Below are 26287 nucleotides of genomic sequence, written 5' to 3'. Positions count from 1 at the left end.
CAGTGCCTAGCGCATTATAGGAATTCAATAAATACTCACAGATTCAGTTTAAAAATAATGGGTACCTACTAGGCAGTGGAGTACAAAGCAGCCAATAAAACAGCACTTTCAGCCTTGCACCCAATTAGTCACTTAAATATATTCATGTATACTTAGCCACTCTTAATATATGTATTTATATATAAATTTTGCATACACACACACATTTTCTTTTTTTCAATCTGGCGCTATCGACGCTGGGAGGTTAAGGTCAGCCTTGCACCCAATTAGCCGCTTACATATATTCATATATACTTAGCCACTCTTCATATATGTATTTATATTTTTGCATGTATTTATTTTTATATTATATTTTTATATATTTGTATTATGCATTTATATATTATACATAGAGATTTCATTTGGAGCTATCAACGCCGGGAGAGTAAGGTCCAATCACCCATTCCACAGAACAGAAAACTGAGTCACCGAACGGAACAATGATTTGCCCAGAATCAAGGGGCTATTGGCAGGCAGGGTGTGGATTCCAACGCCGTCCGGAAGGTTCCCAGGCGCAGCCTATGAATCAATCAAACCGCCCAATCCGACCGACCAATCGGTATTTATGAAGCGCCTACTGCGCGCAGCCCCTCTTCACGCCGCGGAGGCGGAGGAAGGAGGCTGTGGTGGGCAGGCAGCGGCGGAGACCGGAGGACGCCGCCGCTCGGCGGAATTTGGCGCCTATTTTTTGTTGGCTGGGTGTTCTCGCCTCTGATTGGGCCGCGGCGCGGCGTGCCCGGCGCGCCCGGCTGCGGCTGCTCTGTCGACCTTGGCTAGACCCGGGCGGCGCGGCGCGCGACCGGCCTCCCGGGGGATGGGCCACCAGGAGCCCCCGCTGGCCCGAGTGCGGGCGGGAGGTGCGGCTTATATAAACAGGTTATGTAAAGGGCTCAGCTGGCGCGAACACGTGGAGAGCCGCGGGAGTCCGAACACCCGGGTCCCCCCCTCGAGCGCCGCCGCCGCCACCCGTGCCGCAGCAAGCTCCAGCGCACACCCGGCCGGAGCCGCCGCCTCTCGCGCCGCTCCGTACCAGAGGCAGCCCTGGCCCGGAGCGGACCATCCCCAGCCCCGGGCGCCAGGGGGGAAACGGGCCGCCCGGAAGTGGCGGGACGCCAGCCAGGTAAGGACGCAGGCGGCCCAGTCAAAGCAGCGGCCGAGGCTGGAGCCACCTCCGCCCCCTCGGGCGCTTGGGGAGGGCAGCTGGGTCCCCAGTTTGGCGGGCTCGGGGACGCGGTACTTTTAAGCCAACCTCCGCCACCCGCCGCCCTCGGGGACTTGGGTCGGTCCGCAGAGCTCCGCTCAAGCTTAATTCAATGGACTGTTTACACCCGGGAGAACCCAAGGCGGGATGCGAGGAGGGGAGTCGCAGAGGGGACCAGACAGGGAAAAGATTTCCACAGTCAGAGTTACCTCTTAAGGCAATTTTCTTAAGTCATGAAGACTGCTGGTCCTCGTTTTTCCTACTGTTAGGCAACAGATTAACTGCGAAGGGCGGTGTGTTTTGCTTTTCTTTCCGGTTCCCCCTCTGAGCCACAGCCTAGTGGTTTCGTCCTTCCCGCTTTCTCCTCCCCTCCCCCGTTCAGTCAGCAGCGGCGGCTTCCGTCTTAAAGGGGCCGCGGCGGCCGGAGGAGGTGGAGGTGGGACGCTCTACGGCCTGCGCTCTTTTCCTTCCTGCTTCGGCCTACTTGGTTAACCGATTCTTTCGCCCGCAGGTCACAATCCAGGGTCCCGCTCCTCCGCGTCCCGGGGCCGGACGGAGGGATGAGGCAGGGGGGACCCAGGCAGCGCCGTTGCTGCTCCCCCCGCTGCCCGCAGCCATGGAAACGGGGGAGGAGGACGGCGCCCGCAGAGGTACACAAAGCCCCGAGCGGAAAAGGCGAAGCCCAGTGCCGCGGGCGCCCAGCGCGAAGCTGAGGCCGGCGGCGGCCCAGGCCATGGATCCGGTGGCGGCCGAGGCCCCGGGCGAGGCCTACCTGGCGCGGCGGCGGCCAGAGGGCGGCGGCGGGTCGGCGCGGCCGCGGTACAGCCTGTTGGCGGAGATCGGGCGCGGCAGCTACGGCGTGGTTTACGAGGCAGTGGCCGGGCGCAGCGGGGCCCGGGTGGCGGTCAAGAAGATCCGCTGCGACGCCCCCGAGAACGTGGAGCTGGCGCTGGCCGAATTCTGGGCCTTGACCAGCCTCAAGCGGCGCCACCAGAACGTCGTGCAGTTTGAGGAGTGCGTCCTGCAGCGTAACGGGCTAGCCCAGCGCATGAGCCACGGCAACAAGAACTCGCAGCTGTACCTGCGCCTGGTGGAGACCTCGCTCAAAGGTAGGAGCGCCGCCGGCCGTCCCGCCCACAGGGGACCTGATCCCACGGCTCTGGACCGCTCTGGACCGCTCGGCCCTGGCGGGCCCCCAGACTCTTAGGCCCTGGTCCCGGTCCTGTCAGCCTGGGCCCAGACACGCCCTCCTTCTCGGGGGCCTAGACGTTTAGGCCCTTCTCTCCCCTCAGGACCCCGGATCGGTCCCTGGCGCAAACGGGAGCTGGTACTTTAGTAAAAAGGGGCTTATTGAGTGTTCACCGTTATCTTAGTTAAGTGCTCAGTGAAGGTGGACTGTTAGTGTCAAACTTCTAGTATTCTGAGTTTGCCTGGGAGATGAGGGAGATTGGGCTGAGTTGGTGGAAGAACTTCAGAACCCCCTCTCTAGGGCCTCTTCTCTTTCCCTCTCCAAACTAAAAGAACTTTGCTGGACCCACCCACACCCAGTCCCTGCCTGGTTCCAAATGTCCTGACACCCTTCAGCTCCACCCCCAAACTCTTGGTTCTCAGTCTTACCCCCCCCTCCCCCAGCACATCCCAAGGCAGTCAAGCAAACCGGTGGGTTTCCTGGCTAAGTCCTCTGGGGCCTGCTGGATAATACTCCTGCCTCAGGTGGGCCTAGAGCTGACACATAACACAGAACATCTTTTTTCCTCCTTTTCTCCGTTTTACATACTTTTTGTAAACCCCCTGAGGCTGGCTGGCTTGGGTGTTTATAGGGAAGATGGGCTTTGGGGAAGCAAGGGGGCTGCAATCGTGGGAGGGCTAATCCTAATTTCTGGGTTTTAGTTGGAGTTAGTTGCACTCAGTTAGGGAGTGAGTTCATCTTTGAGTGCCCAGTCTCACGTGTCTTGTTCAGACTGAAAATTGGCCAAGGATCTCTAAAGACAGGAGAGGGCCAGGGGCCTGGAAAGGTCTTAGGAGACTTTCTTAGGGGAGAGGTTAAGTGTTCCACCAATGTCCTAGATGTCCTGTAGAGTGACTTTGGGTAATAACTTTTAAAAGTAAATTCTCTCCTCTTTCTATACATGGAGAAACTAAGGATTAGAGGTAAACAAATATAAGTTGAGGAGGTTAATCAGCTTGTAAGGAGAGTTGGGATTTCCTTATAGATTTTCAGAGCGTAAGTGACATAAACCCAGATCTGTCTTGATTCAAGGTCTGGATCTTTTCATATGGGTAATGATGCCCTCGCTTCCCCAAGAATAAACTGGAACTGACCTTTAAGAATGGGAAGGATTTGGGGTGGGGTTGGACAGGGCATTTTGTTTGTGGAATTTTTGCCCAATTTTAAACATCCTGCAACCCATCCCAGGAGAACTCTGTCCCATTTTAAGTCTGTTGTTTGACAGTGGACTGGGGGATTTGATCAGTATCACTGGGAGTCCTTTTTCAAAATAGGTTCTCACTTTTTACGCCCAGCCCTGCCTCATCCATTCTGAAAAGCCCACCCTCTCTCCCCAGGGTGAATATATTTGTTTTGAAAAGACTTTCTAGGAGATTCCTTGAAGCTTATCTGTATCGTGCAAGCTATTCACTTCCATCCTCAGACTGTCTTCTCCACTATGATTGAACAATAGTTTGGACTTCATAATACATGACTGCCCTGGGATGTGGGAATTCACTTTGCCAATAATGCCCTTCTATCCTCAATTTGAGGCCAGTCTTGAAACTTCCACCCAGGTGAGGAAGTCTTGGTTTCCCACACATAGATACTGCAGATTCTCTCACGTGTAGAATTTGTCAGAACTCCACAGTAAACGCTGGCAGTATAACCTCCTGGTTAATAGCCTAGGCTTTGTGTTTGGGCTCACTTTAAGTCATGGCTTGTCTGCACTGACTGCAGCAGGCATGGGACAAGTTGTTTAAAACCTCTGGGGAGCATTCCTTTATCAGTAAGATAAGGGTGCCTGTGTTCTCGAGTTGCTGTGCAGCCTGGGAATGTTCCTAAGTGCTCTGATAAGGAGGAACTCAGCAAGTTGAGTCCACGTTTTGAGTCCTCTTTCATCATCCCCTTTGAGATTCATTCACTGCTCTTGAGTTCAAGTTTGACCGTGGAACACATCCCATTGTCTCGGTTGTTAGTAACACCAGGTTGAGAGACACACTGGTATTTTCTGCCTCCCTTTGTGAGTTAAAACAGATCTAGAGAAACAAAATAATTTTGTTTTAGGTCATACACTTCAGTCGCCCTTTCAGTTGGGCCTCTTCAAAATATTTGATCCTCTGCTATGGGTCAGGCAATGTTGAGGGCTCAGAGAAAGAGCAGTCCAGGGAAGGGTGCACAACTAGCTGTTGAAACTGACATCGAAATTTACATGTCAAATGTTAATTTAGCAAGCAGTAAATAGGCATTGTTTTCTGCTATTAGTATTAAAGTGAAGAACAAAAAGACCCACATTGCTCTTAGGTAAGTTTTCCTGCCTTCAGCTTCCATAATTGGGCAGTCTTAATCAGCCCTGGGGCGCTGGATTTACAGCTTGCTGATATCACTCCCAAAAAGTCCCAAGAGCTGGGAGGAATCTCAGATAATCTGGTTCTGCCCTGTCATTAAACAACTCCTGTGCAGTCACCTTTTGCCCAGCCTCTTGCAATTTAGAATAATTTTGAAATAGACCAAAAAAGTGTTAATCTTTCTTAACTTTTGAACTAAGTCTGCATAGTTTTACAGAGTCCTCAGAGTTGCGTTTTGGGTGGTTGGGGCGTGGCAGTCTTTGCCCCAAAGGAACTCAATTTGGAAAGTTTGAGCACCTGGAGAACTTTAAGTGCTGATCAGAGTCACAGGAGGGAAAGGCTAGTTGTCTGGTTAGCGAGGGCTTTCCACAGAGTGTTTTACAGGATAAACAGAAATGATAATCTAGAGTTAGCTAGGAGTTGGCAGAAAAGATAGGCTTGAAAGAAGGTAGAGAAGGAGTGGGATTTATTTTACAAAGGGCTGAATAGGGAATAGTTGGGATTTTTTTTCCCTCTTCAGTATCAGCACACTTAGTGAATACGCAGAAGGCATCTTTGTAGTCTTAAAGAAATTATTTGACCTGTAAATCCAATATCTAAATATCCAATATCTAAAAGAAAAGAGAAACTTCTTAGTGCCGTTCTTAGGCTTATCCAACTTTGATAGCCTGTAGGTCTCCTGTCCTTGCTTTCTCTCTGAATGTAGAACAAACACATAGAGTGTTATGTAGTGAAGAGGAGTTCCAGGGCCAGTGGTGTCTTGGAACCCTGATCTGGCCTTCTGTTTCACAGGGAGGGAAACAAGAGACAGAACTTGCCTCATATGAATGAGTGAGTGGTAGCATTCAAACCAGCTCCTGGGACTTTCTTAAACCAGTTTAACAATCCTGTAAATTACTCTGTTGATGCGATGATGTCTTTGTTTAGCTTTCAAGTACTTGTCACAAGAAACAGGAGTTAAAGCATAAACAGTTTGCTTTATCCCCTTGTTTCCATTGCCAAAGGACCCTGTCCTGAATGTACCTAAAACTGAATTCTAGCTTGCTGCCACTTAGAAGATAGCAGGCAAGCCTCATTGTCAGACTAAATTCAAATTCCTGCATGCTCTCTAACGCACACACTGATCATTCTGACAGCGATGAATACGTTAATATGTATAATATATCGTCTTCAGGACAAACCCAGGGCTCATAAGGCCAAATAAGTCTGGAAAAGCTTGGCGGGGGTCTAGCTTATCCCATCTTAGTAGGACACTGGTTCTGCTTTACCAATTCTTTCATGTTTACCGCGCTTAAGAGATCTTAGGCAGCTTCGCATGGGTAGGAATCAACGCCCTTGGGAAGTCAGGTCTGTGCCTTTGTGCCCAGTGGTGACTGTGAGCCAGGCACTGCGGAGAGGCCATGCAGTTTCCTCCATGAGGCATGCAGAAGACACAGTCCCACATGACCGCGGCTCAAGGTCCGAAATGATGGGTAGCCGCTCAGACCCTAGAAAGTGGCTCTGAATTCTTTACTATGGCTTGGGGCTCAGAAAGGCAGAGAGCCGGGCAGTGATGTTCGGCTACTCGGGCATAGATCCAAGGTGTCATTCAGGGTCTGAGAAATGAACGGGACACAACAGGGCACGAGCACTGTCGGGGAGCCCCCAGGTTTGGCTTCTACTTTCACCCTGTTAGTAACTGCTACAGCTTACTGATGGCTGTGGGCTGGTGCTGCGCTAGGCTTTATATTCATTAACTGCTTCAACCCTCACTACCCCCTTTTGAAGTCGGTGCTATAATGACCCCTGTTTTACAGGTGAGGAGACCGAGGTTAGCAAAATTGCCCCGTGTAAAGCAGATAACCAAGCTGAGGTCTGAGCACAGGCTTTCAGGCTTGAGTCCGCGCTTTCCAACAGCTGTGCTGCACTCTTGGGACAGGTGGCTTAAATTCTGGGTTCTTCTGTTTTTCTTGGTTGTTAAACGGGCATAATCCCATTTTACTCAGAAATTAATGGCTGCTGTTTATTTTTTAATTAGGTGCTAATCAGTACTGGGCACTGCTAGTCTCAACAAGGGGTGTCTCCCCTGTGTCTTGGCTTCCAGGGACCCTGTACCTCCTTTCTGGTCTGTCTTGAGACAGCCATGAAGACTTCTCTTCCTGCTGCCTGCCTGCCTTCTGAGTGCACTGGGAATTTTAGATACCAGCCTCAGGAGACAGGAACAACCCTTGCTTAATTGAGAGTTTTGGCTAATTGGGTTGCACAGGATAGGGTTTTCCTTGTGTAAATTTCCAAGAATTGCTTAGCTTCCTGTAAAATAATGAGTTCACTCTTCTCTCAGATTTGGCCAGTTGGGGGGTCCTTCGTGACTCAAAAATCTTGGATCCTCACCTGGTTGTCTTTAATGTGCACATTCTACGTGGCCACTACTAGAACTTTCCCTGGTTGTTGGCTGTTTGTTGTTGTTTTGTTTTAAGCCTCTAGCTCAGTTCTCCTCTTGCTTCATTTCACTCAATTTCTGAGCCCCTAGTATGTGTGAGGCGGACCGTGAGGAGTGCAGAGACCTGGTTTCCCTCCCCCGTGAGCGCGCAGGCATGGAGGAGACTTGGATGGAGCACGATGGACGTTACTTCACTGCGGCCTCTGAGAGATGCTGTAGGGGAACAGTTTCGAGGAATGTGGACTCAATTGAGGGAAGGGAAAGACGAGTTGTAAAAGGGTAGATGGAAGCAATCCTGGCAAGAGGTGAGGTCTAGGTAAGTAGGAAGGCCCTCATGTGTGGAGAGAAAAATGGGCCAGAGCCTCTTCCCACTCTCTGCTTGGCTGGCAGAGTCTGCATTTTACCAAGATCCCTGGAATGTTCCAGGCCTAATAGCTAGGCTTAGTATTCTCATGCTTGTTCTCATTTAATCCCCCCACTTGAAGTTGGTGTTTTTGTAACCTGGTCTTCTACGGGAGAAAATCCAGATCCATCAAGGGCTGCCCCTGGTGTCCAGACACATTAACATAATTCACATCGAGTCCTTCGTTGTGTGTTTTGGTGTCCAGGTTCCATGCAAGATGCTTCCTGGATCACAGTTAAGCCTTGCAGTAACCCAGTGAAGTAGGTTCTCCCTGGATTATGGATAATGAAACAGATTCATAAAGTCTTAAGACCTTTGCCCAGGGTCACATAGGCATGGAAGTGAACCATGGGGGTGCCCACCCTGGGCCTGGGAGGTCCACAGCCCTTGTCCTGTCTCTCATGTTAGGCCTGAAGGTTCTTAGCCCTTGGCCTCTGTAGGACACTGTGTCTTGTCTTGGCATTCACTCTCTGGGGTTGATTGTCTAGTGCACAATGACATTTGACTAATCTTGTGAAGTGCTTTGAACACACTCTGTGTTGTTACTGGTCCCAGTCTCTTTATAGTGACAGGACACAGCCCAAGGTCATTGAGACAGTGACCAGGGCTTGATCTTTGTGCTCCTCTTTCTTTGGAAGAAGAGTTTGTCTTGGGAAGGGGGCCTTGTCTTCAGCTTCTCCGGACTGATTTTCAGCAGAGCCACTTCTTTAAAAAATACATATTAATATGTAGCTTTTAACTAAGCAAAAACAGGGCTGGCTATAGTCATAATGAATTCAGAGTTCATTTTTCAAGGTTTCCCCGCCCAACCCTTTTTTTTTTAATTGTAATTTTATGTTCTGTTTTTTTCATTTCCCATTAAACTTGCTTCTTACCTGTTATGTGACCTCCTCTTTGGACTCTTTATTTAAGAAAATTAGAAGTAGAACATGGCCCTTTAAAGCATTCAGCCAAGTGGCAGTGCCATAATTAACCACTAAGTCTTCTCAGGCCATTCTTCTCAAACCTTCACTTTGACCCTGTTGTTTAGAATACCCATTCTGGGTGCTTTGGGGCCTTGCCGTGACCTTTTTGTTGATGTCAGTGATGGGGTTTTGTTTGTTCTCGGCTTTTGTGTTTTTGGTACTCTTCTTAGAAGAAATTCCTCCAGTGAGATTTTCTTTTATGTCCAGTGGATTGAGCAGTTTTAGGACTTGGTGATCCATACTCCTGAACTTGGCACATTCAAATCAAAGTCCTAATTAGTGCCCTACTGAGAAATGAATCTGCAGGTCTGGTTGGACCCTCAACATGAGGGACTTGGTGAACATGAAACTCCTTGGAGGCATAGGTCTGTGAACTTAACAGAGAAACTCTGTCAGCAGTGGACAGTAGAACATCTAGAATGTAGGATCATGGTTGGGAATCCGGGCCATAGAGCCTGGGCGCCATCTCCTACTGGCCGTGAGACCACAGGCAAGTAATTAATTTGGGGCCTTTGTTTCCTCACCTGTAAAAGGGGATGTAATTACGGTCTCAGTAGATAGGGGTTTGGAGTAAGAAGAGGGGATTGGGGGGCGCCTGGGTGGCTCAGTGGGTTAAGCCACTGCCTTCGGCTCAGGTCATGATCTCAGGGTCCTGGGATCGAGTCCCACATCGGGCTCTCTGCTCAGCGGGGAGCCTGCTTCCCTCTCGCTCTCTGTCTGCCTCTCTACCTACTCGTGATCTCTCTCTGTCAAATAAATAATAAAATCTTAAAAAAGAAGAAGAGGGGATTGGCCAGAGTACTCTCTCAATGTTTCCTTCCTGTCACAGAGGACATGTGAGGTTACTAAATTCTACTGATTCTAAACCTCCCAGCACCTTCCCTGCCCCCCGCCACTCCTTCCCTCTTCTCCCTTGCCAGCCCTCACTTCTTGGGGTTTCCGAAACTGACGAATCCCCTCAGCTGCCAGGCCGTCTTCCATCTCTAACTCCTCATGCCCGCAGAGGGAACTTGTGGCAGGGATTCTGAGACCTGCTGTCACACGTGGCAGCATCTTGGCTGTGAGAACCCAGCGTGTGTGTACACACGGTAGTGCTGTTAGCAGCCCGTGTGTCTTACTTAAACGGTAGGTCTTAAAATTGGTCACTTTAGACTCAGTAAGCAGGATATCGTTCTAAAATGTGCCAAGAACTTGTAATTCCTGTTGCTTAGCGCCTAAGTTCAAATCCTTCAGTCTGCTGGGCTCCCGTTTCTTAGGACCCTACTCCAGCGGCTTCTGCTCCAGCCTCCTTTCTGCACATCTCCTGCTGTATCTCCCTGTGCTGACCCCAGATGACTTGGGTCCCTCGCTGCGAGCTCACGCCTGTGGTGTGCTCACTCTCCATCCCAGGAGACACTGCTCAAGGGCCATCCATGACTGATCACAGGCTGTCTCTCTCCCAACCACTTTGTCCACTCCTCAGGTGGAATCACCCCCTATTCCTTGTTCTCATCGCCGTCGGCCGGCATTCTGTTTCTAATGACTGGAAGCCTGAACAGAGACGACTGTTGATCTCTCTGGTGTCTCACCAGCAGTGTGTGCCCAGGAAGTATTTAAATGGAATTGACTAGAGTGAAGAAATTCCAGCTTCTGGAGGCAGCTTGGGAATAGGCTTGTAAGGCCCTGGGTATGGTATATCCCTTTCTAGGAGGGGCCTGCTGTCTGGAAGCTCACACTGACTCCTCCTTATCCCAAGCCTGTGGGCCTTGAGTTTCTGAACAAGGCAGGCCGTATTTTATTGGGTGCCACCTGCTTGACTTTTTCCCCCCATTTTCTCTGTCTCCCTTTGAACTGTGGCATAGAATGTTTTGAAACCGTTTATTCTGTGGTCTCCAGGCCATTGGACTTGAGGGGAAGGTAATGAACCTGTCCTGAAGGTAGGCCCATCTCTCTGTAATCACAGTGTGTTTCTTAGCCCCCTGCACCCGGGTGACAGCATCATGTTGTGGAAGGACTTGGCAGCAGAGGCTCATGTCTAACCCAGCCAGCCATGGCCATGATCTTGGGCAAGATCTTGGTTTGCCCACCTGTAAAAGCGTGTCTGCAGATCTGAGATGACTCACACACTTAGCCTTTACATGGGGCCTGGAAACCAGTTGCCTGTCAGGTGAATTGATCTCCCATCCTTAACACTTCCAGGGAACATTCCATCTTTTCTCTCCCTCTCTGGGAAGCTAAGTCTTTGACTCCCTCACCTTACAGAACTGTCCAGCTGTACCAAATCAGGGAATTACAAAATTTAAGTTTGTTTCTATCCACTCAAAACACTGTAAGCTTCTCGTGGGGATTCTGCTTCACTTGGTGTGTGTATTTATTCCAGTTCTCCGTCCTGAAATTGGTGGGGAGGCACAGGCAGGCTTTGGCGACCGCCGAGACAGATGAGCTCTGAAGCTGCCTGGGACCATCTGACCTTCATGAGCCCCTGCTGACTGGTGGATCCCAGGGATAGGTCTCCAGGAATCCGTGTCCTTGCAGGACCATGGACTGGTCATCCCTGAAAGTTTGAGCACTTTCTCTCTTGCAGATTGTAGTCACCGTGGTAAATTAGAAGGGAAAGGCTTTGGTCAGAAGAGGGAGATTACCTGGGAGGTCAGGCAAGCATCAAGTAGGTTGGCATTCAGGCAGGGTATATAAAGGTGCACCAGCAGAGATTTGGGGAGAGGGAAGGCTTTCTAGGAGGCGAGTGCCCCAAAACCACCTGGTCTGGCTAGAGCATGGGCTTAACTATTTACAGCCTGAGCAGTAGGATATAGTGATCCACATTTTCATTTTCTGATTTCAGCATCCTCTGTTCCCTAGCATGTGAAGGCTTCATTCTGTGGCCTATATCCCCCGGGGTGACTGGGACCGGTGGATTCCTTGGACTTGGCTGAGGCCCAGTGGGGATGTTATGGATGGTCAGGATGTCCTCTCCCTAAAGTACCTGAGGCTCTGCAAAATCTGTTTCTTGTTTGTGACTTAACTCCCAGGAATACGTGGTGGCGGTGTCCCTCTCAGTGTGGTGGAGGTGACAAGAGGCTCACAGCTTCTGCCATCTTTCCCAACCTCTGCCCAAGGTTCTTCCCTTGGTATCCATCTCCTCCATGTTTTCCTTTGAGCTGGGAGATTACCCAGTTCACCAGGGGGCAGAACTGGCATCTTACCCCAGCCTCATCACCTAGCCTGGGCCCTTCCTGTGACTTTACCCTGGCTGGCTTCTCCACAGGAACACATCAGGGGCCACACGCCCCGCCCCCCAACCCCCGACCCCACGGTGAGGCCGGCAGGGGCCCAGGTGGGCAGTCTGCCCGCATGCCTCTCCTGTTTGTGAGTGGACAGCTGGGGATTCCTGCGTGAAAACACAATGTGTGGTTTCTGATGAAATGAGCCCAGGGCCCTGGCCCATGCGGGGAAGTCTTCTTGCCTCCCGGACAAGTAGCCGCCCTCCCTGGTTTTCCATTCTGTCATGCTCCCTGATGCTGGGTCTGATTCTGAGCCCGCTTTTTCCTGTCCAGCTCTTTCCTCTGAACAAACAGCCCCTCCTGTAGCATCTCCCGAGCTCAGCTCATTCCCCCCAGAGCAAGCTCTAGGGTCCCCAACCCAAACCCCACACACACCCCCAGGACACTTGTTTACCCTTCTTTTCTTTCTCTGGGTTCTCATAACCTGGACTTAACAATGTAGTCTGTTTTGCAGGCTGTTTTCTTTTTACTTGAGTTGCCCTGGTTACCAACTTTGTGTGTAAAGTAATCACCATTCCCCACCCTTTGCTTCCCCACTGTTGGAGTGAAAAAGTTGCACTGTTTTCTGATGGTAGCCTTCACAGGAGGAATGTGATGGCTTTTTAATCGCTTCCTTTCCGGCTGTACCACCAGCAGACCTTTCTTGCCCTCCTTTTTATGGGTCTTTACTTTGGCGTCAGGCAGATTTAGGCTTCAGATCACCGCATCATTTCTCAGTGTTTTTAGATAAAGAGCCTCAGCCCACCAGAGCCAGTGACCTAGAAAGAGGATTATGAGATGGGAAAGAGCTAATTTTAAAATGAAAACACCCCATCTGCCCTAAACTGGTTCTACCTTTATTGTTTTGATTGTGAGTAATACAAACAAATTACATAATTACAGGGGAAGTGAGGTCTGTCAGATCGTGGTCAAAACCCCGAAGCTGTTGCCTTGTCCATCTGTCTGTCCTGCCTCAGCCTAGAACTCACAGAGCAGTGGCTTCTGTAGACTCTGCTTTGGCAGAAGCTATGTAAAGAGATATAGCTCTTGTTTTCTGGTTGAACAGAGACCCCCGTACTAGGGATCAGAGGACTGATCTTCACACTCAGTCATGAATGAGCCATTCATATGCCCATCCGTATACCTTCTCATCAGCAAGATGACCTCTGCCTGTTTAGACTTTGGGGACAGTTGTAGTCCTCCGATAACTTCCGCAGAGGACCAGTGTTCCGTTAATTGCTTTGTAAAGAACATTGGGATTTGTTTGGAGATGCCAGTCACCAGCTTTCCTGGAGTTTCTGTGGTTCAGCAAAAGGAAAGACTTCTGCAAAGGCAGAGCTGGAGTGTCAAGCCAATACGACTTGATTCCAACTTCTGTGTCTGCTTTGGACTCCTGTTCCCACCAGACCTCCTTCCTGTTCACACCTCTCCTGTGTTCCATGCTCCATCCCATCTCTCAGCCTAGAATACTCTCTTGCCTCTCTGCACCAATCTACTGCCTGTCCTTTAGGTGGAACTCAGGTCCTGACCCTTCTAGTCTCAGACTGGGAATCTCCTACCCACGCTTCCACTGTTTGTAGTAAAAGTTGACCTTGATGCAGATACTTAAGATGCTTGCTGTCTTAGATACTTACCTGTTATCTCGTTGAAGCTAAGCTTTATAGAGGGAGGGGCCTGTTACAAACCTAGCTTGTGCTGAGCAGATATGGTAGTCGAGCAGGAAATACTGGAACATGCTTCTAAGATAAATAAATCTGTAGGACACATTTTTAGGTGCATCAGCAAGAGTCATGCAAGTTAGGAGAGAGGGGAGGAGAGGTCCTTTGCCTGGTATGGATTAACAGACATTTTTTATGGCCTTCTTGCACCCTTGACCTTGTCTCAGCAGCAATCCTGCCAGCCGTTGCTGGGGGGAGGGGGGTTGCGATGCTTGCTGCTGGTCTGGAGACTCTAGAAGGAGACAAAGTGCCTTCCCGGGCACATGGATTGAGTCCCTGGACCCTTTAAGTCTCTGGGAGCCTCAGGTTCTTCTATCTTTTAAGATGCGAGTATTTCATCCTTCCTCCCCCCATGGGGAGGGGGTTGGTAAATACTAGCTTGAAGGTCAGGGTCCAGTGTAGGTGTCCTGTGAGTGATGCCATGTGGCCATGTACAGTTGAGGCGGTGGAAGCAGAAACTTGGAAAGGTGAACTAAGTGCCGTTGCCTCCTGCTAAACTCATTGAACCAGTCAGCAGGCAACCAGTTACTTAGCCAGGCACCAGGTAATTCCAAAGCCGGATGCTTGACTCCAGTGCCCGCAGCCTGTGTCATTCCTTAGCTCACTAGCCCTTGACTCATCCTGTGTGAGTAGAGATGGGCCTGCTTGGTGCAGTGTTGGCTCTGTGCGGGTTTTGCTGGTCCCCTTGGCTGGGAGCCTGGTCCCCGTTGTCTGGCGTAAGCTTGTTGTGCTGCACGCGTGTGGTCGGAGAGTGGTGTGGGTGTGTCCGTGGCACTCAAGCTCTTTCCGGTCTTCCTTCGATTTAGGAGAAAGGATCCTGGGTTATGCTGAGGAGCCCTGCTATCTCTGGTTTGTCATGGAGTTCTGTGAAGGTGGAGACCTGAATCAGTACGTCCTGTCCCGGAGGCCGGACCCAGCCACCAACAAAAGCTTCATGCTACAGCTCACGAGCGCCATTGCCTTCCTGCACAAAAACCACATCGTGCACAGGGACCTAAAGCCAGACAACATCCTCATCACCGAGCGGTCTGGTACCCCCATCCTCAAGGTGGCAGACTTTGGACTAAGCAAGGTCTGTGCGGGGTTAGCCCCCCGAGGAAAAGAGGGCCATCAAGACAGCAAAAATGTGAATGTGAATAAATACTGGCTGTCTTCAGCCTGCGGCTCAGACTTCTACATGGCCCCCGAAGTCTGGGAGGGACACTACACAGCCAAGGCCGACATCTTTGCTCTGGGCATTATCATCTGGGCAATGATAGAAAGAATCACTTTCATTGACTCTGAGACCAAGAAGGAGCTCCTGGGGACCTATATCAAACAGGGGACTGAAATCGTCCCTGTTGGTGAGGCGCTGCTAGAAAACCCAAAGATGGAGTTGCATATCCCCCAGAAACGCAGGACTTCCATGTCTGAGGGGATCAAGCAGCTCTTGAAAGATATGTTAGCTGCTAACCCACAGGACCGGCCTGATGCCTTTGAACTTGAAACCAGAATGGACCAGGTCACATGTGCTGCTTAAAATTCAGGGCAAAGCATCTTGAGTGTTGTTAAACTAGGTGAGTGTACCCTTTTTGTTCTGCATGCCAACTTCCTGGACTGGATTCTTCATCTCAGGCCCTACGGTGGGCCCCGTGGAGCTGGGGGGAGGGTTGAAGACACCCGAGTGCTTATTGTGAGAGGACTCACCCAGGTCTTGAGGAGGAGATCTGTGGGGCAGAGTAAGAGCTGGAAAATCTAGAGAAGTCCTCTGAGTGCACATCTCTAGTGTTTTAGAAATACTTTTTCTCGACCATTAATAAACGCTTACTGAAGAAAGTGTGCAAAAGAGGTACGGACAGTTTTTTTCAGGGAATATATGCTGTCCCTAATTGTGTCTCCGATTCACATGTCCAGTTCTGCACAGTTGAGATCGTGCTATATTTAGGTCTAGTTTTGGTTCCTGCTCTTTGAGCACTGCTCTGAGCATCTCCTGTGTGATACTCGGGAAGTACGGTTTTCAGTAATTGACATTCCACTATACGTACCGTAATGTGACCAGTCTCCTATTTCAGATACAGAAGAGAAGAAGGGTTTTCTCTTTTTTTAGATAGTGTTGGTGATGTGATGAGTGAGTTCTTAGATGGAAGTTTCTGCTTACTTAAGAGAGTGATTGTAGGCTTTTTTATTTGTCAAGTGTTACGCTAGGCTCTGAGGTAACAGCAGTGAGCAAATTTAAGAAAACAGCCCCATCCCCATGAATTCTCCACCTTCGTTGAATTAGTCAGGGAGAGAAACATTGATCGATAATCGCCGCAGGTGTTTTATGACAAAGGAGAAATGGTAGGATGGGAAATTGGCCTTTTAGGGGGTTGGCACCCCGAGGCAGGTGTAGGGAATTGGGGGTGGGGCAGGGAGGATTCCAGGGAAAAGGGCGACTAACCTCTGCCAAGGACCTGAAGCCAGAGGGAGCCCCGCACACCTGAGCACCTCCACGGGCTTGGGGTAGGGTAGTGAAGAGGAAAGCAGACTCGGAGTAATCAGCGACCTGCCCAGGGGAGCAGGCAGAGCTGAGGTGGAAAGTCCGAAGTGTGTACCAGGAAGGGCCATGGTTGTTTAGTTGGACCAGAGGCTGAAGTGAGCAAGGGAAATAAGATAGAAATAAGGTGATACAGGGAATTTGACCTTGGTGGGCATTTGGGAGCCATGAGCGGACCAGGGCAGAACGGTGCAGTGTTGAGGTTCTCAGGACAGGTGAGTTGGGTTGAACCAGAGCCTGGGAGACCAGTTGGACCCATGATTTTATTCCCACTGCTAGCACAAGGAGATGTTCTTGAACCTGAAATTGAGCAGCACTGAGGATGGAGGAGTGCCTGGATCATCATCAGGGCAGGCCGTTGGCAAGACAGCCGGCTGGATGTGGAAGCAGAAGAAAGTAATACACTGGGGGAGATTGACAGCAGTAGACGCAGTGGCTGGCTGGGGTATTGGTCAGATTTGACTTGTTTTCAAATAACGCAGTCTCGCTTTGTGGGGAGGGAGGAGAATGTTGACTGCGGTAGCAATCTGTTTGCCTTCGCCAGCCTGCAAGGGGTTAAGTCTTTTATCCTCTGTCCTTCTAAAGCAGGTGCAGGCATATCTTACTCATGTCCCTCCTACCTTGTTTTCTTAATCTGGCGAGCTGGAAATAAGCGATTCTGAGATTTGCTGAAGCCCTGAGATGAGGGCTGGTGCTAATCCCAGGGGTCACCCTGCACACGAAGCTGTCTGTCACCTGGGTGGGGTCTTAGTCCCTTCCTTGCCCTCCACCACCCTCAGAGTGCCGTGGTGAGTGCTTGCTGAGGGGAGCCTGCTCAGAGCCTCCGTGCTCTCAGTCCCTAGGTTTACTTCTTCCCACAAACCTCGAGCTCTGCAGCGGGACAACAGGCCAGGTCATCCTGCTGCCCACTGGGTAAGCGCGTTCTCCAGAGCTCGGTTTGGGGCTGTGTTGCGTTAGAGCCCAGAGGGTTGGCTAGACCACATTTTAGTCGGATTTCATGCCACTGCTTCTCATTCCCAACTGATCCCTTCTGCTTTTAAAAAACCTCTTACAGGGACACCTGGGTGGCACAATCGGTTAAGCGTCTGACTCTTGGTTTCGGTTCAGGTTGTGATCTCTGGGTCATGAGGTTGGGGCCCTGCTCAGCGTGGAGTCTGCTTCAGATTCTCTCCCTCTGCACCTTCCTTCCCCCGACTCCCACCCCACAACATGCACACGCACGTTCTCTCTCTAAAATAAATCTTAAAAAAAAAAAAAAAAAAAACAAGCAAACACATGTTGGAGTTCAAGTTTGTCCTGGGATAGGATGGAACTTGTCATTGGAAGAGAGATTTGAATTTGGGTAAGGATTTTGAGGCTGTCACAGCTTCTGGAGATCATGCCACTGCTGGGATTTGTGCAGCTTTGCAGGGCAAAGTTCTAGCTCCAAGAAGGGTGATTCCTTCACTTAGGAGAAATAGGTGACCTTGACATAAGAGAAGATGAGGCACATAATTCTACTGAGTGTCCCAGGCTCTGACCACTAGTGATGACAACAGTTCTTGGTCAGCTGGTGCCTATATGATCGTTGCCTAGCCTCGCCTGTCCCAGTGGGGCACTTAGACTTTGTGGGCCTGGGCCCAGGTCCCTATAACCAGGAGTTGCCCCTTTTATGTGCCAAAAGCTTCAAATCGTTTGCAGTGTCAACGAGTTGTGTCTCGCTGTTCACAGAATCAGAGGCTTGAGTTGGAAAGAGCTCTTGTCCAGACTACCCCTGCTCCCCACTTCAGTTTTATAGATAGAGAAGTGAATTTCATGTGTGTTCGTTCATTGACGAACTATTTGCCAGGGATAATTTTAGTCACAGAAGATATTTTAGTGGATAAAATAGACAGAAATTCTTGCAGGTGTGGCTCTTGCATTATGCTGGGGAGATAGACAATAAACATAAGTAATAAATGTTTGAAAATGCTGAGTGCTCTGGGTGGCCTTAGGGCAGAACAAGGGAGATCAGAATGCTGGGAGGTGGAGGGCAGAGGTGTACTTTTAAAGGGAAGAGATCAGGGTGGGTCTCTTGAGACCGTGACATTTGAGTAAAGGCTAGGAGTTGAGAGAGTGAGTCATGAGGATTTCTGGAAAAAGAGCATCCCAGACAGACAGGGATGACCAGTATAAAAGCTTGAAAGCTGCATAGAAAACTGGGAGGGGAGTATATAGGAAAAGCAAGAAAGCTAACTAGGGTCAATTAGAGTGGGCCCGTAGGCCGTTGTAAGTATCTGGGGTTTGGGCCTGAGTAAGATGGAAAGTCCTGAATGCATGTTCATTCAGCTGTGGGATAACTAAGCTTTTGAAAGGATTGTTGTGGCTACTGTGAGAAAAGTAAACTTTGGGGGAACAAGCCAGGGGATATGATGGGAGGATTCTGTAGCAATCCAAGTGAGAGAATGGTGGCTTTGAGCAATGGAGCCCAGGAAGTGATACTAGATTGCAGGTGAATGTTGAAGTCAGCCAATCATTTCTTGCGGGATTGAATGTAAGGTATGACAGAAAGGAATCAAAGAATACTTGGAGGTTTTGGCCTTGGAAGCCTTTGGAAGGGTAGAGTTGCCACCAAGTGAGATGGAAAGGACATGGAGAGGAACAGGTTGGACCGGAGAACATCGGGCTTTGCTGCCATGTGTAAGTTTGCAGTGCCTGTTTAAAATCCAAGTACAGAGGTGGAGTGTTTAGTGGGATGAGTCTGGAGTTCAGGGGAGAGATCTGGTCTAGAGATAGAAATTTAGAAATGGCCAAGGTACCCAGAGTGGGTATAGAGATTTCAAAGAATGACTGGGCTCTGGGCCATCCCCCAGGGAGGTTGGGAAAAAGGAAAGGAGTCAGCAAGATAGGAGACCTGGGCTGTGGTTTCCTGGAAGCAGGTGAAGACAGTAGGAGGAGGAATTGGCGATGTGCTGGTGGATTGAGGGACATGGGGACTGAGGATTGACCTTTGGCTTTAGCGATTGGGAAGTCATTGGCACTTACGAGCAATTTTGGTGTGGCAAGTAGTGAGGAGAGTCCCTCAAACCACAGCAGGTTTGAGAGGGAATGAAAGGAGGAGAATTGGAGACAGAATCGACTGGAGACTCTCCACTTTTTTTGTTTAAAAGTCAGGTTGGTCCAGTTGTACTTGGAAAATTGAGGACTCTAAAAAAGCTTTTGTTTGGGGTTATATCTATGGATACTGGTAGTAGTAAAAATTAAAACTGAGAAATGTTTTAAGTGTTCTTTTCAAATGACTAAATAATCAGTTATATGTTAAGGATAAGTATTATAATTTATGAAAAATATTTCAAACAAAAATTTAGCGAATAGAGAGGCATTGTTTTATATTAACAAATCTTTTCATTATCTGCCTTAATAACTGGGTTCTCACGTTTGCTTGTGATTTTAATCTGGTACCATGTCAGTCAGCATGTAACCTCTAGAAAACAGAGGATGTGAAAAAGCCAAACCCAGCTTGGTGTTACTGTGAGCAGGGTTGGCTTCGTGGAGTTCCGCACTCTGGACCACCCTTTTGGGAACTGGTGGTATAAAGAAATCTTCTGGAGGAATTTTCTGTGAAGGGGAGCAGCTGAGAAGTAGGGGGCAGCTGGAGACCTAAAAGGAATTATTCGAAGTCCCAAATGAAGGGACAGAACATGTGTGTCCTTATTCCTTGTAAGCTTTCCCATTAGGCCTCTTGTTGGGACTCAGGCTCCAGCTGCATATAGGAGACACTCGTCCCCTGCACGGTGTGGTGAAGAACAGCGTCACTAGTCTGGTCTTGTAGATTTCAGAGTAGTGTTCAAATCAGTGCTCATCACATGTTTTAGGTTTTTGCAACAGTGAATAGATGTGCTTTGGGCGGGAAACATGGGATTCCTTTGAAAGGAGTATTGCCTAGTGGACTGTTAAGGACTGAGAGGTTCCTTTTTTTTATGGCTTACTGGCCATGTGACCTCAGGCATGTTATATTAGCTCTTGATTTTATCATCCATTAAGTGGGGGTAGATCATATTAATGAGGTTGTTGGAATCACAGGTTGGGAAAGTACCCTATATAACCTCCCTAATGAAATGCTAAATTTTAGATACACACTTTGGCTTGAGGTGAAAGTATTATCTTCATCTCTGAAGACAGTGGTCTTTAGTAGCCTTGCTGAATTCAGAGGATTACCAAGTATCCCTTTAAAAAAAAAAAAAAAAAAAGCTGGACTCCAGGCAACTCTGGCCAATTGCTTGTTCCGGAAAACTTATCTATTTTTAAAGATTACTCAGTAGTGTATTCTATCTCTCCCTTATTTGTCATTTTTTAAAGATGTTTAATAATTCCTAATGTTTCCTCCCAGCGAGCCACAGACCTTACCCAAGTGGGTAAGCTAAACTGCTGTTCCTAGGTGCCACCACCCACCTCCGTTACCAGGGAGGGTGCTGTGAGATGAGGGAGGCTGCATTCATGGCCAAGTTTGCGGTCTCAGATGAGCCTCAGTTACTAGGGCCTTTGGTAGTCAGGGCCCTTGAATGACATTTATCTGGAGCTGGCAGCTTGGGCCTGCTGAAGAAAATCAGATGTTGGTGTGGCCTAAAGGATTGTAGAAAATATTCTTTGTTCCATACGTGATCTTCGTAGCTACCTAACATCAGAGGAAAAAAAAAAATCCAGCCTAATTTATTGTTGAAGTAATAAAGGATGTATTTATTCTTGGTGTGAGGTCCAGAGATGTGGCTCTGGGCTCCATGTTGGCGGACCTGAGTTGACCCCTTGACCTGGGCTTCAGATTTTTCACTTTTTACAAGATTGGAGGTGGAGGTCCCCAGGCTGCTTGTTGGACCCCTGATGGTCTTCTGGGGGTTCACAGGCTTCGACTTATCTAACTGACAGCAGCATGTTGGCTCACAGTGAAGCTGTAGAAACCAATTCAGATGAATTCATTACTTTTGGCAAAATTATACCCCAGTTGTGTCACATTATAGGTGTTGAGTTAAAAGTGATACTGGAAACCAAAAAATGGAAAAGAAATTCTCTAAAAAAAAATTGATTTTTTTAAAAGATTTTTATTTAGCAAGAGAGGGAACACAAGCAGGAGGAGTGGGAGAGGGAGAAGCAGACTCCTCGCCAAGCAGGGAGCCCGATGCGGGGCTTGATTCCAAGAGCCTGGGATCACGACTGAGCCGAAGGCAGATGCTTAACGACTGAGCTACCCAGGCCCCCCTGTGTGGTTCATTTTAATAGCAAAGTTTTCAGAATAGTCCTGGGAGGGTAAATTAGAACCGGCTTTTCGGTGAGCAGATGGGAACCTGGGATAAATAGGTAGGTATTCAGGACCTGTCTCAGTTGAGTGTGACTTCGTTGTCCAGCCGTGAGGACAGATGTGAGCAAATCCAGGAGCACCTAAGACATGCCCTTCACCTGTGGGAGGTGGCAGCACGAAGCCAAGCTGCTAGGGCATGAGAGCCCCCCCCACATGGAGCCTCTCCTGGGGGGGTGTGCGGAGCCGAGGGGTTAGGTTTTCAAGGAGAGCAACAGTGCAGAAGATGTTGATAATCACTGGTCATCCCTGGGTCCAAGTACTTTTTGACCTTTATTTCAGCTTCCCGAAGGTCACAACTGATAAGGAGCCAAGTCTAGATTTGAACCCAGGTCTGAGTCCCTGGTGTGCCCTGACCTGGGGTAATGTCTCATTGAAACACCTGCAGAAATCACGCGTCTTTTTAACGGAATTCAACAAACAGTTGCACCGAGTGGAGTCTGAGATGCATAACGTGGGCACGAGGTGCTTGGCCATTAGTAGCCTTCTGGTTGGGAGGGAGTCTCTCGTACTCCAGTAAGGTGTGCTGTGCTGCTCAGCAGGTAGGTGGCCGCTGGGAAGGATGAGCAAGGACCTCTCCATGAAGCCATAGCCTCCAGAGGAACCGTTTGGTTCCTACAGTCGGTTTGGTTCCTATACCCCAGAGTCTTATCCCACTTAGTCTTCTGGTACAGCCTTGAACTTTCCAAAGAGGACAGAAGGCAGGAAATGCCATCCTCGCCCTGAAGTGGGCGATTAGATCCGTACAGAATAGGGCTTTCATTTAAAGTTGAGAGATCGTTGGGAGGGGGATGTATTTAGCCGGTAAGGATAAGTCCTTGGATCCAAGCAGATCTGCTGTCTCTGAGCCTGTTTGGAGCCCCCGTCTACACAGTGGACGTCTCAGCCTGGGCTTCCTTGGCTCCAGCACTGCACAGGACTAAGAGCGGAGGGTTGTGCTTGAGGATCTCTTCTCGCTGGGAAATTAAAGCTCTGCCTTCACTCTGAGGACCTGGTGGCCCGAGGTGCCAGCATCCAGGGAGACCGTGGGGACTGGTCTGTCTCCTTGGGTTTGCTCAGGGCTCCCCCAGGTCCAGAAGGCTGGCGTTTGTAAGGCCAGGCAGCTCCCTGGGGCCCGGCTTCTGCCCTTGCCCTTGCTGTCCCCTGACAGCTCCAGCTGTACCCACGGGAGGAAGCGGAGCTGTCGATTATGTAATGGGGCTGGTGGCCCCCAGGGAGAGTCTGTCCCTTGAAGCTCTGCAGGACATCAGAGCATCTGCAAGGGGACAGGCCTGCCCCAGGGCTGTTGTTGCTCACATTCTCCTCCCTGGCATCCCTGGCTCCTCCTGGCCCAGACGGTGGCCCTTTGGGCAAAGCAAAATCCCTTTTGTAATTGTCCAGCTATAAGCAAGGCTGCCTAATGGTTGGGGTCCTTCCAAGTCCCATTTCCTCTTCCCCCAGGACACAGACACTCCTACCAACGATAACAACTCCTGGGTATCAAAACCTGCATGCAGATTCCCCTTGGGTCACCCTGATACAGCTTCACACAGGCAGGTGAGGCTAGGCTGGGATAGTGAGACACCCACATAATCAGGGTCAGGCCCTGATAGGCAGAAGCCACAGGGCAGCAGAAGTCAAAATTATGCAAAGGTCGGAAGGTGCGAGGCCAGAAGCCCGCTGTACATGATGGCCGTTGAGAGAGCACAGGCAGGAGGGAGTGCTGACAGCAGTCTGTGGCACCAGGCCAGGGAAAAGGCTCTGGTGTGACCCAAAGGCAGCCTACTGTCTCTGTTCCCCTTGCCAGGGATCCTGGCAGAAGCCCCTTCCCAGTGAACATAGCTGGGGCTTCTTGAGACTTGAGGACCCAAAACAGAATAGCAGTTGCTGCCAGATTTCTCCCCAACAAGTCTCCCAGTTCATTTATGAGTTGTGGACTAAAGCAGGGGGTCTGTCCTTGGTGCTCCATCACTGATGTGGCTGCCCACATCAGTGGCTGTGAACACAGCCCTGTATTCAAAGATGCTGGGGCCAAGTTGCATTTGTTTGGTGAGCAAGAGCCCTCCTGGTAAATGCAGGCACTGGCCCAGGGGTGGTATTGACAGTGGAGACCCCCAGTGCTGTCCTCTAGGAGTTCACTGTGTAGCAATGGGGAGATGACAGTAGCTGTGGCTCAGGAGAGATCCAGGAAGCCTGGAGGGAGTGGATGAAAAGCTTCCTGGAGGAGGTGGCACCTTGGGCTGGTTCTTGAAGGTCACTTTAGAGGCCCCTTGTAAACCAGGTCATAAACAAACAGGTCACAGCTCAGGGCTCTCCAGAAACTGACCTTTCGCGACCTGAGGCTTTTTGGGTACAAGACCCAGCTGGCCAGGGGAGAAGGTACTGTTCTAGTTATGAAATCCCAACCAGAGATGCCTCCTAGACCCCAGGCGTAGGGAGAAAGCCCACAGTTCCGTCTTGATAAACCAGGGCAGCAGCATACAAGCTCCTAGCCCCTCCTTGCCACTAGTGAGTCCTCTTTGGTATTACAGAACCCAAGGAAATGGAGACCTCCTCCAGCATCTCTTGGATTCAGAAGCTTGGCAGGCCTTAAAACTGCCAGCCAAGTTTAAAATAAATCAATACCATAAAATACTGCAATGAATTTCCCAACTTTAAAGGAATTTCACTTTCAGTTAGAGGTGCCAAGGGAAAGCTGTAACTCAGTCTGCATCATACGCAGGTCAGATTTCTGTGTTTTGTTTCTTTGTAAAAGAAAATGCTATTTAGGGCCTCGGGGGGCAGGATTAGAGCCACCCAGGCACACCACAGGGCATGGGGAGGAAGGTGAAGATGCTTCTGTTTTTCCAGGATGCAAAAAGGAGCTGGATATGGGGCTCCGGGTAATAGTCTCACGAAGGGGAACCTTGGCTATTCATCATTCTGAGGCCTGGCTCCACGGCTGTGATGGAAGGCCGGTCAGCTTACGTGTATGGTGGTGGATTTTAGTATTAGCCCGTTCCAATGGGAAAGTCACAGATATGGTGTGAGCCAGGTGACTCGCTCTTCATTTACTTCCGTCCATTTGGAAAAAGGAAATCTTTCCATGTCATGGACAGCACCCTTTTGTTTTTTTGCCTTTCTGCTCTTTTCAGACATGTCTAAGACATGTCCTTCCTTCCAGAAGGCTCTGGTCTGGGGCATGTCTGAGGCATGGGCTGTGAAAGTACAGTGCAGTCAGATCTTGGCAGAGGGCATGGGCCTTACTGGCCCAGCCCAGCCTTGTCCAGACATAAGGAGAACTGGAAGTCACAAGTAAAGACTCATTTGTTGTTAGTAACCAGATTGCATACTTGGATTTGATGAATGTTTGGAAGGAACCCTTGGTTTGCATGGGGCAGCAGAAATGAGTGTGAGTATACCACACCCCAGACAAACAACACAGTGACTCTTACCTTCTAGAAAAAACTATTTGGGAGTTTAAGTCCGTTGCCTAAACTGAAATCCAGATGTCACCGCCGATGTGATCCAGAGCTTCTCCCTCCCCTGCCCTGAGCGCACCAAGCAGGTGTAGCACCAAGAGCCCTTGGAGAGCCTGTCCCTCCAGCCTGGTGTCTGGGAGCCCTCTTGCTGTGGGACAGCTGTTCTGGAACTCTGGTTTCCCACCTGCTCATAGAGTGTCACTGAGTTGGGCATGAGCTCACGGTTAGGCAGACTTTGATGTGAGCATTCGGGATCTACAAGCCTGATGACGCGGCCTGGGCCAAGTTTAACCAGAATTCAAAAGATGGCTTCCTCTCTGTCAGTGGGAGGGACGGAGGATATCACGAGTAAGATGTTTCCTACTTGGCAGATCACGATTCTACCCTGCAACCTTGAAGATGTTGACAAGCTACCGCCACGCTCCTCCCTGCCCCTCACTAGCTCACCAGCACACACCGTGTCCATGACCAACCTTCTTCGAGTGTAGTCCCCAGACAGGCAGCGTCACTGGGGAACTTGTCAGAACGCATATTTCTGGTCCACTTTATGTAAGAGCTAGGAAAAGGAGGGGTCAGCCTGGGTGGCTCAGTGGGTTTAAGCCTCTGCCTTCGGCTCAGGTCATGATCCTAGGGTTCTGGGATCGAGCCCTGCATCGGGCTCTCTGCTTGGCAGGGAGCCTGCTTCCCTCTCTCTCTGCCTATTTGTGATCTCTGTCTAATCAAATAAATAAATACAATCTTTAAAAAAAAAAAAAAAAAAGAAAGAAAGCTAGGAAGAAGGGCCTCAAGTCCTGATCCTATCACTGCCTTCCAAATTACCTAGCACTGAGCAAGTCACTTCTCTGTGGGCTGTGGTTTCCTTGTCTAGAAAGCCAGGGCACCTAAAGGACCACTCTCAGCCCTTCTCTGCCTGCTCCCCCATCCCAGTTGTGCTCGTAGGTTGCAACATGGATGAGTTTCTAGGAGTTGGGACTCCTGATTCTTGCTTGATTTCTCCCTCAGTGCCTGTGTCCTTAGCGTGAGGTGAGTCCTGCAGCAGCCCCCTGCTCCTGGGAAGAGAAAGAAAATAATTAAATTTCTCCATGGGCTTCCCTGGCCCTGAGAGACTAGACTTCTAAGCCATAATAACAATGAGCATCTTGGGATGATCTCCAGCAGAGGACCCTCAGGGGAATACAGGCCCTGTGGGGTCTGTGTGGTAGGATGTGAGATCACCCTTCAAGAAAGGGGAACTTGAGAGGCAGCTGGGCATAGGGGATGGGGAAGCAACAAGATGCACAGGTCTGGCTTAGGTCTCTAAGTGGAGTCTCAGACATGGCTTTGAATCCTGTCTAGAAATCTTCACTTGTTCATTTTCCTGACATGCGGTAAGCACATGTTCTGTGCCCTTCTTGAGCCATGGAGACGGAGGTAATCCCTGACCTCGATACAGTTAAACCAGGCATCTTCTCTGAGCCTTCGAGTCCTCGTTTATAAAGCAGGTTA

The 26287-nt window shown here is 49.7% G+C and overlaps 1 protein-coding gene across 2 annotated transcripts in view; it reads left to right on the top strand.

Annotated features, from left to right (window-relative positions):
- The first annotated feature begins 409 nt into the window (after nucleotides 1–409).
- The window catches only part of LOC132008145 (serine/threonine-protein kinase 35), a 38249-nt gene continuing 12371 nt past the window's right edge, over nucleotides 410–26287 (top strand). Inside the window, exons 1-3 of one of the 2 annotated variants that reach the window (XM_059386543.1) lie at nucleotides 410–1159; nucleotides 1752–2349; nucleotides 14346–15095. In XM_059386543.1, the coding sequence (XP_059242526.1) occupies nucleotides 854–1159; nucleotides 1752–2349; nucleotides 14346–15058 (1617 nt within the window). In that variant the 5' untranslated portion in view covers nucleotides 410–853 and the 3' untranslated portion in view covers nucleotides 15059–15095. Of the gene's footprint in view, nucleotides 1160–1656; nucleotides 1677–1751; nucleotides 2350–14345; nucleotides 15096–26287 lie in introns of those variants that run through there. The other variant, XM_059386544.1, reaches the window with a different exon arrangement.

This window comes from Mustela nigripes, unplaced genomic scaffold (assembly GCF_022355385.1).
Source record: "Mustela nigripes isolate SB6536 unplaced genomic scaffold, MUSNIG.SB6536 HiC_scaffold_75, whole genome shotgun sequence".
NCBI classification, from domain to species: Eukaryota; Metazoa; Chordata; class Mammalia; order Carnivora; family Mustelidae; genus Mustela; species Mustela nigripes.
The sequence above is the reverse complement of the archived record's forward strand: the minus strand, read 5'-3'. Positions and strand labels throughout refer to the sequence as shown.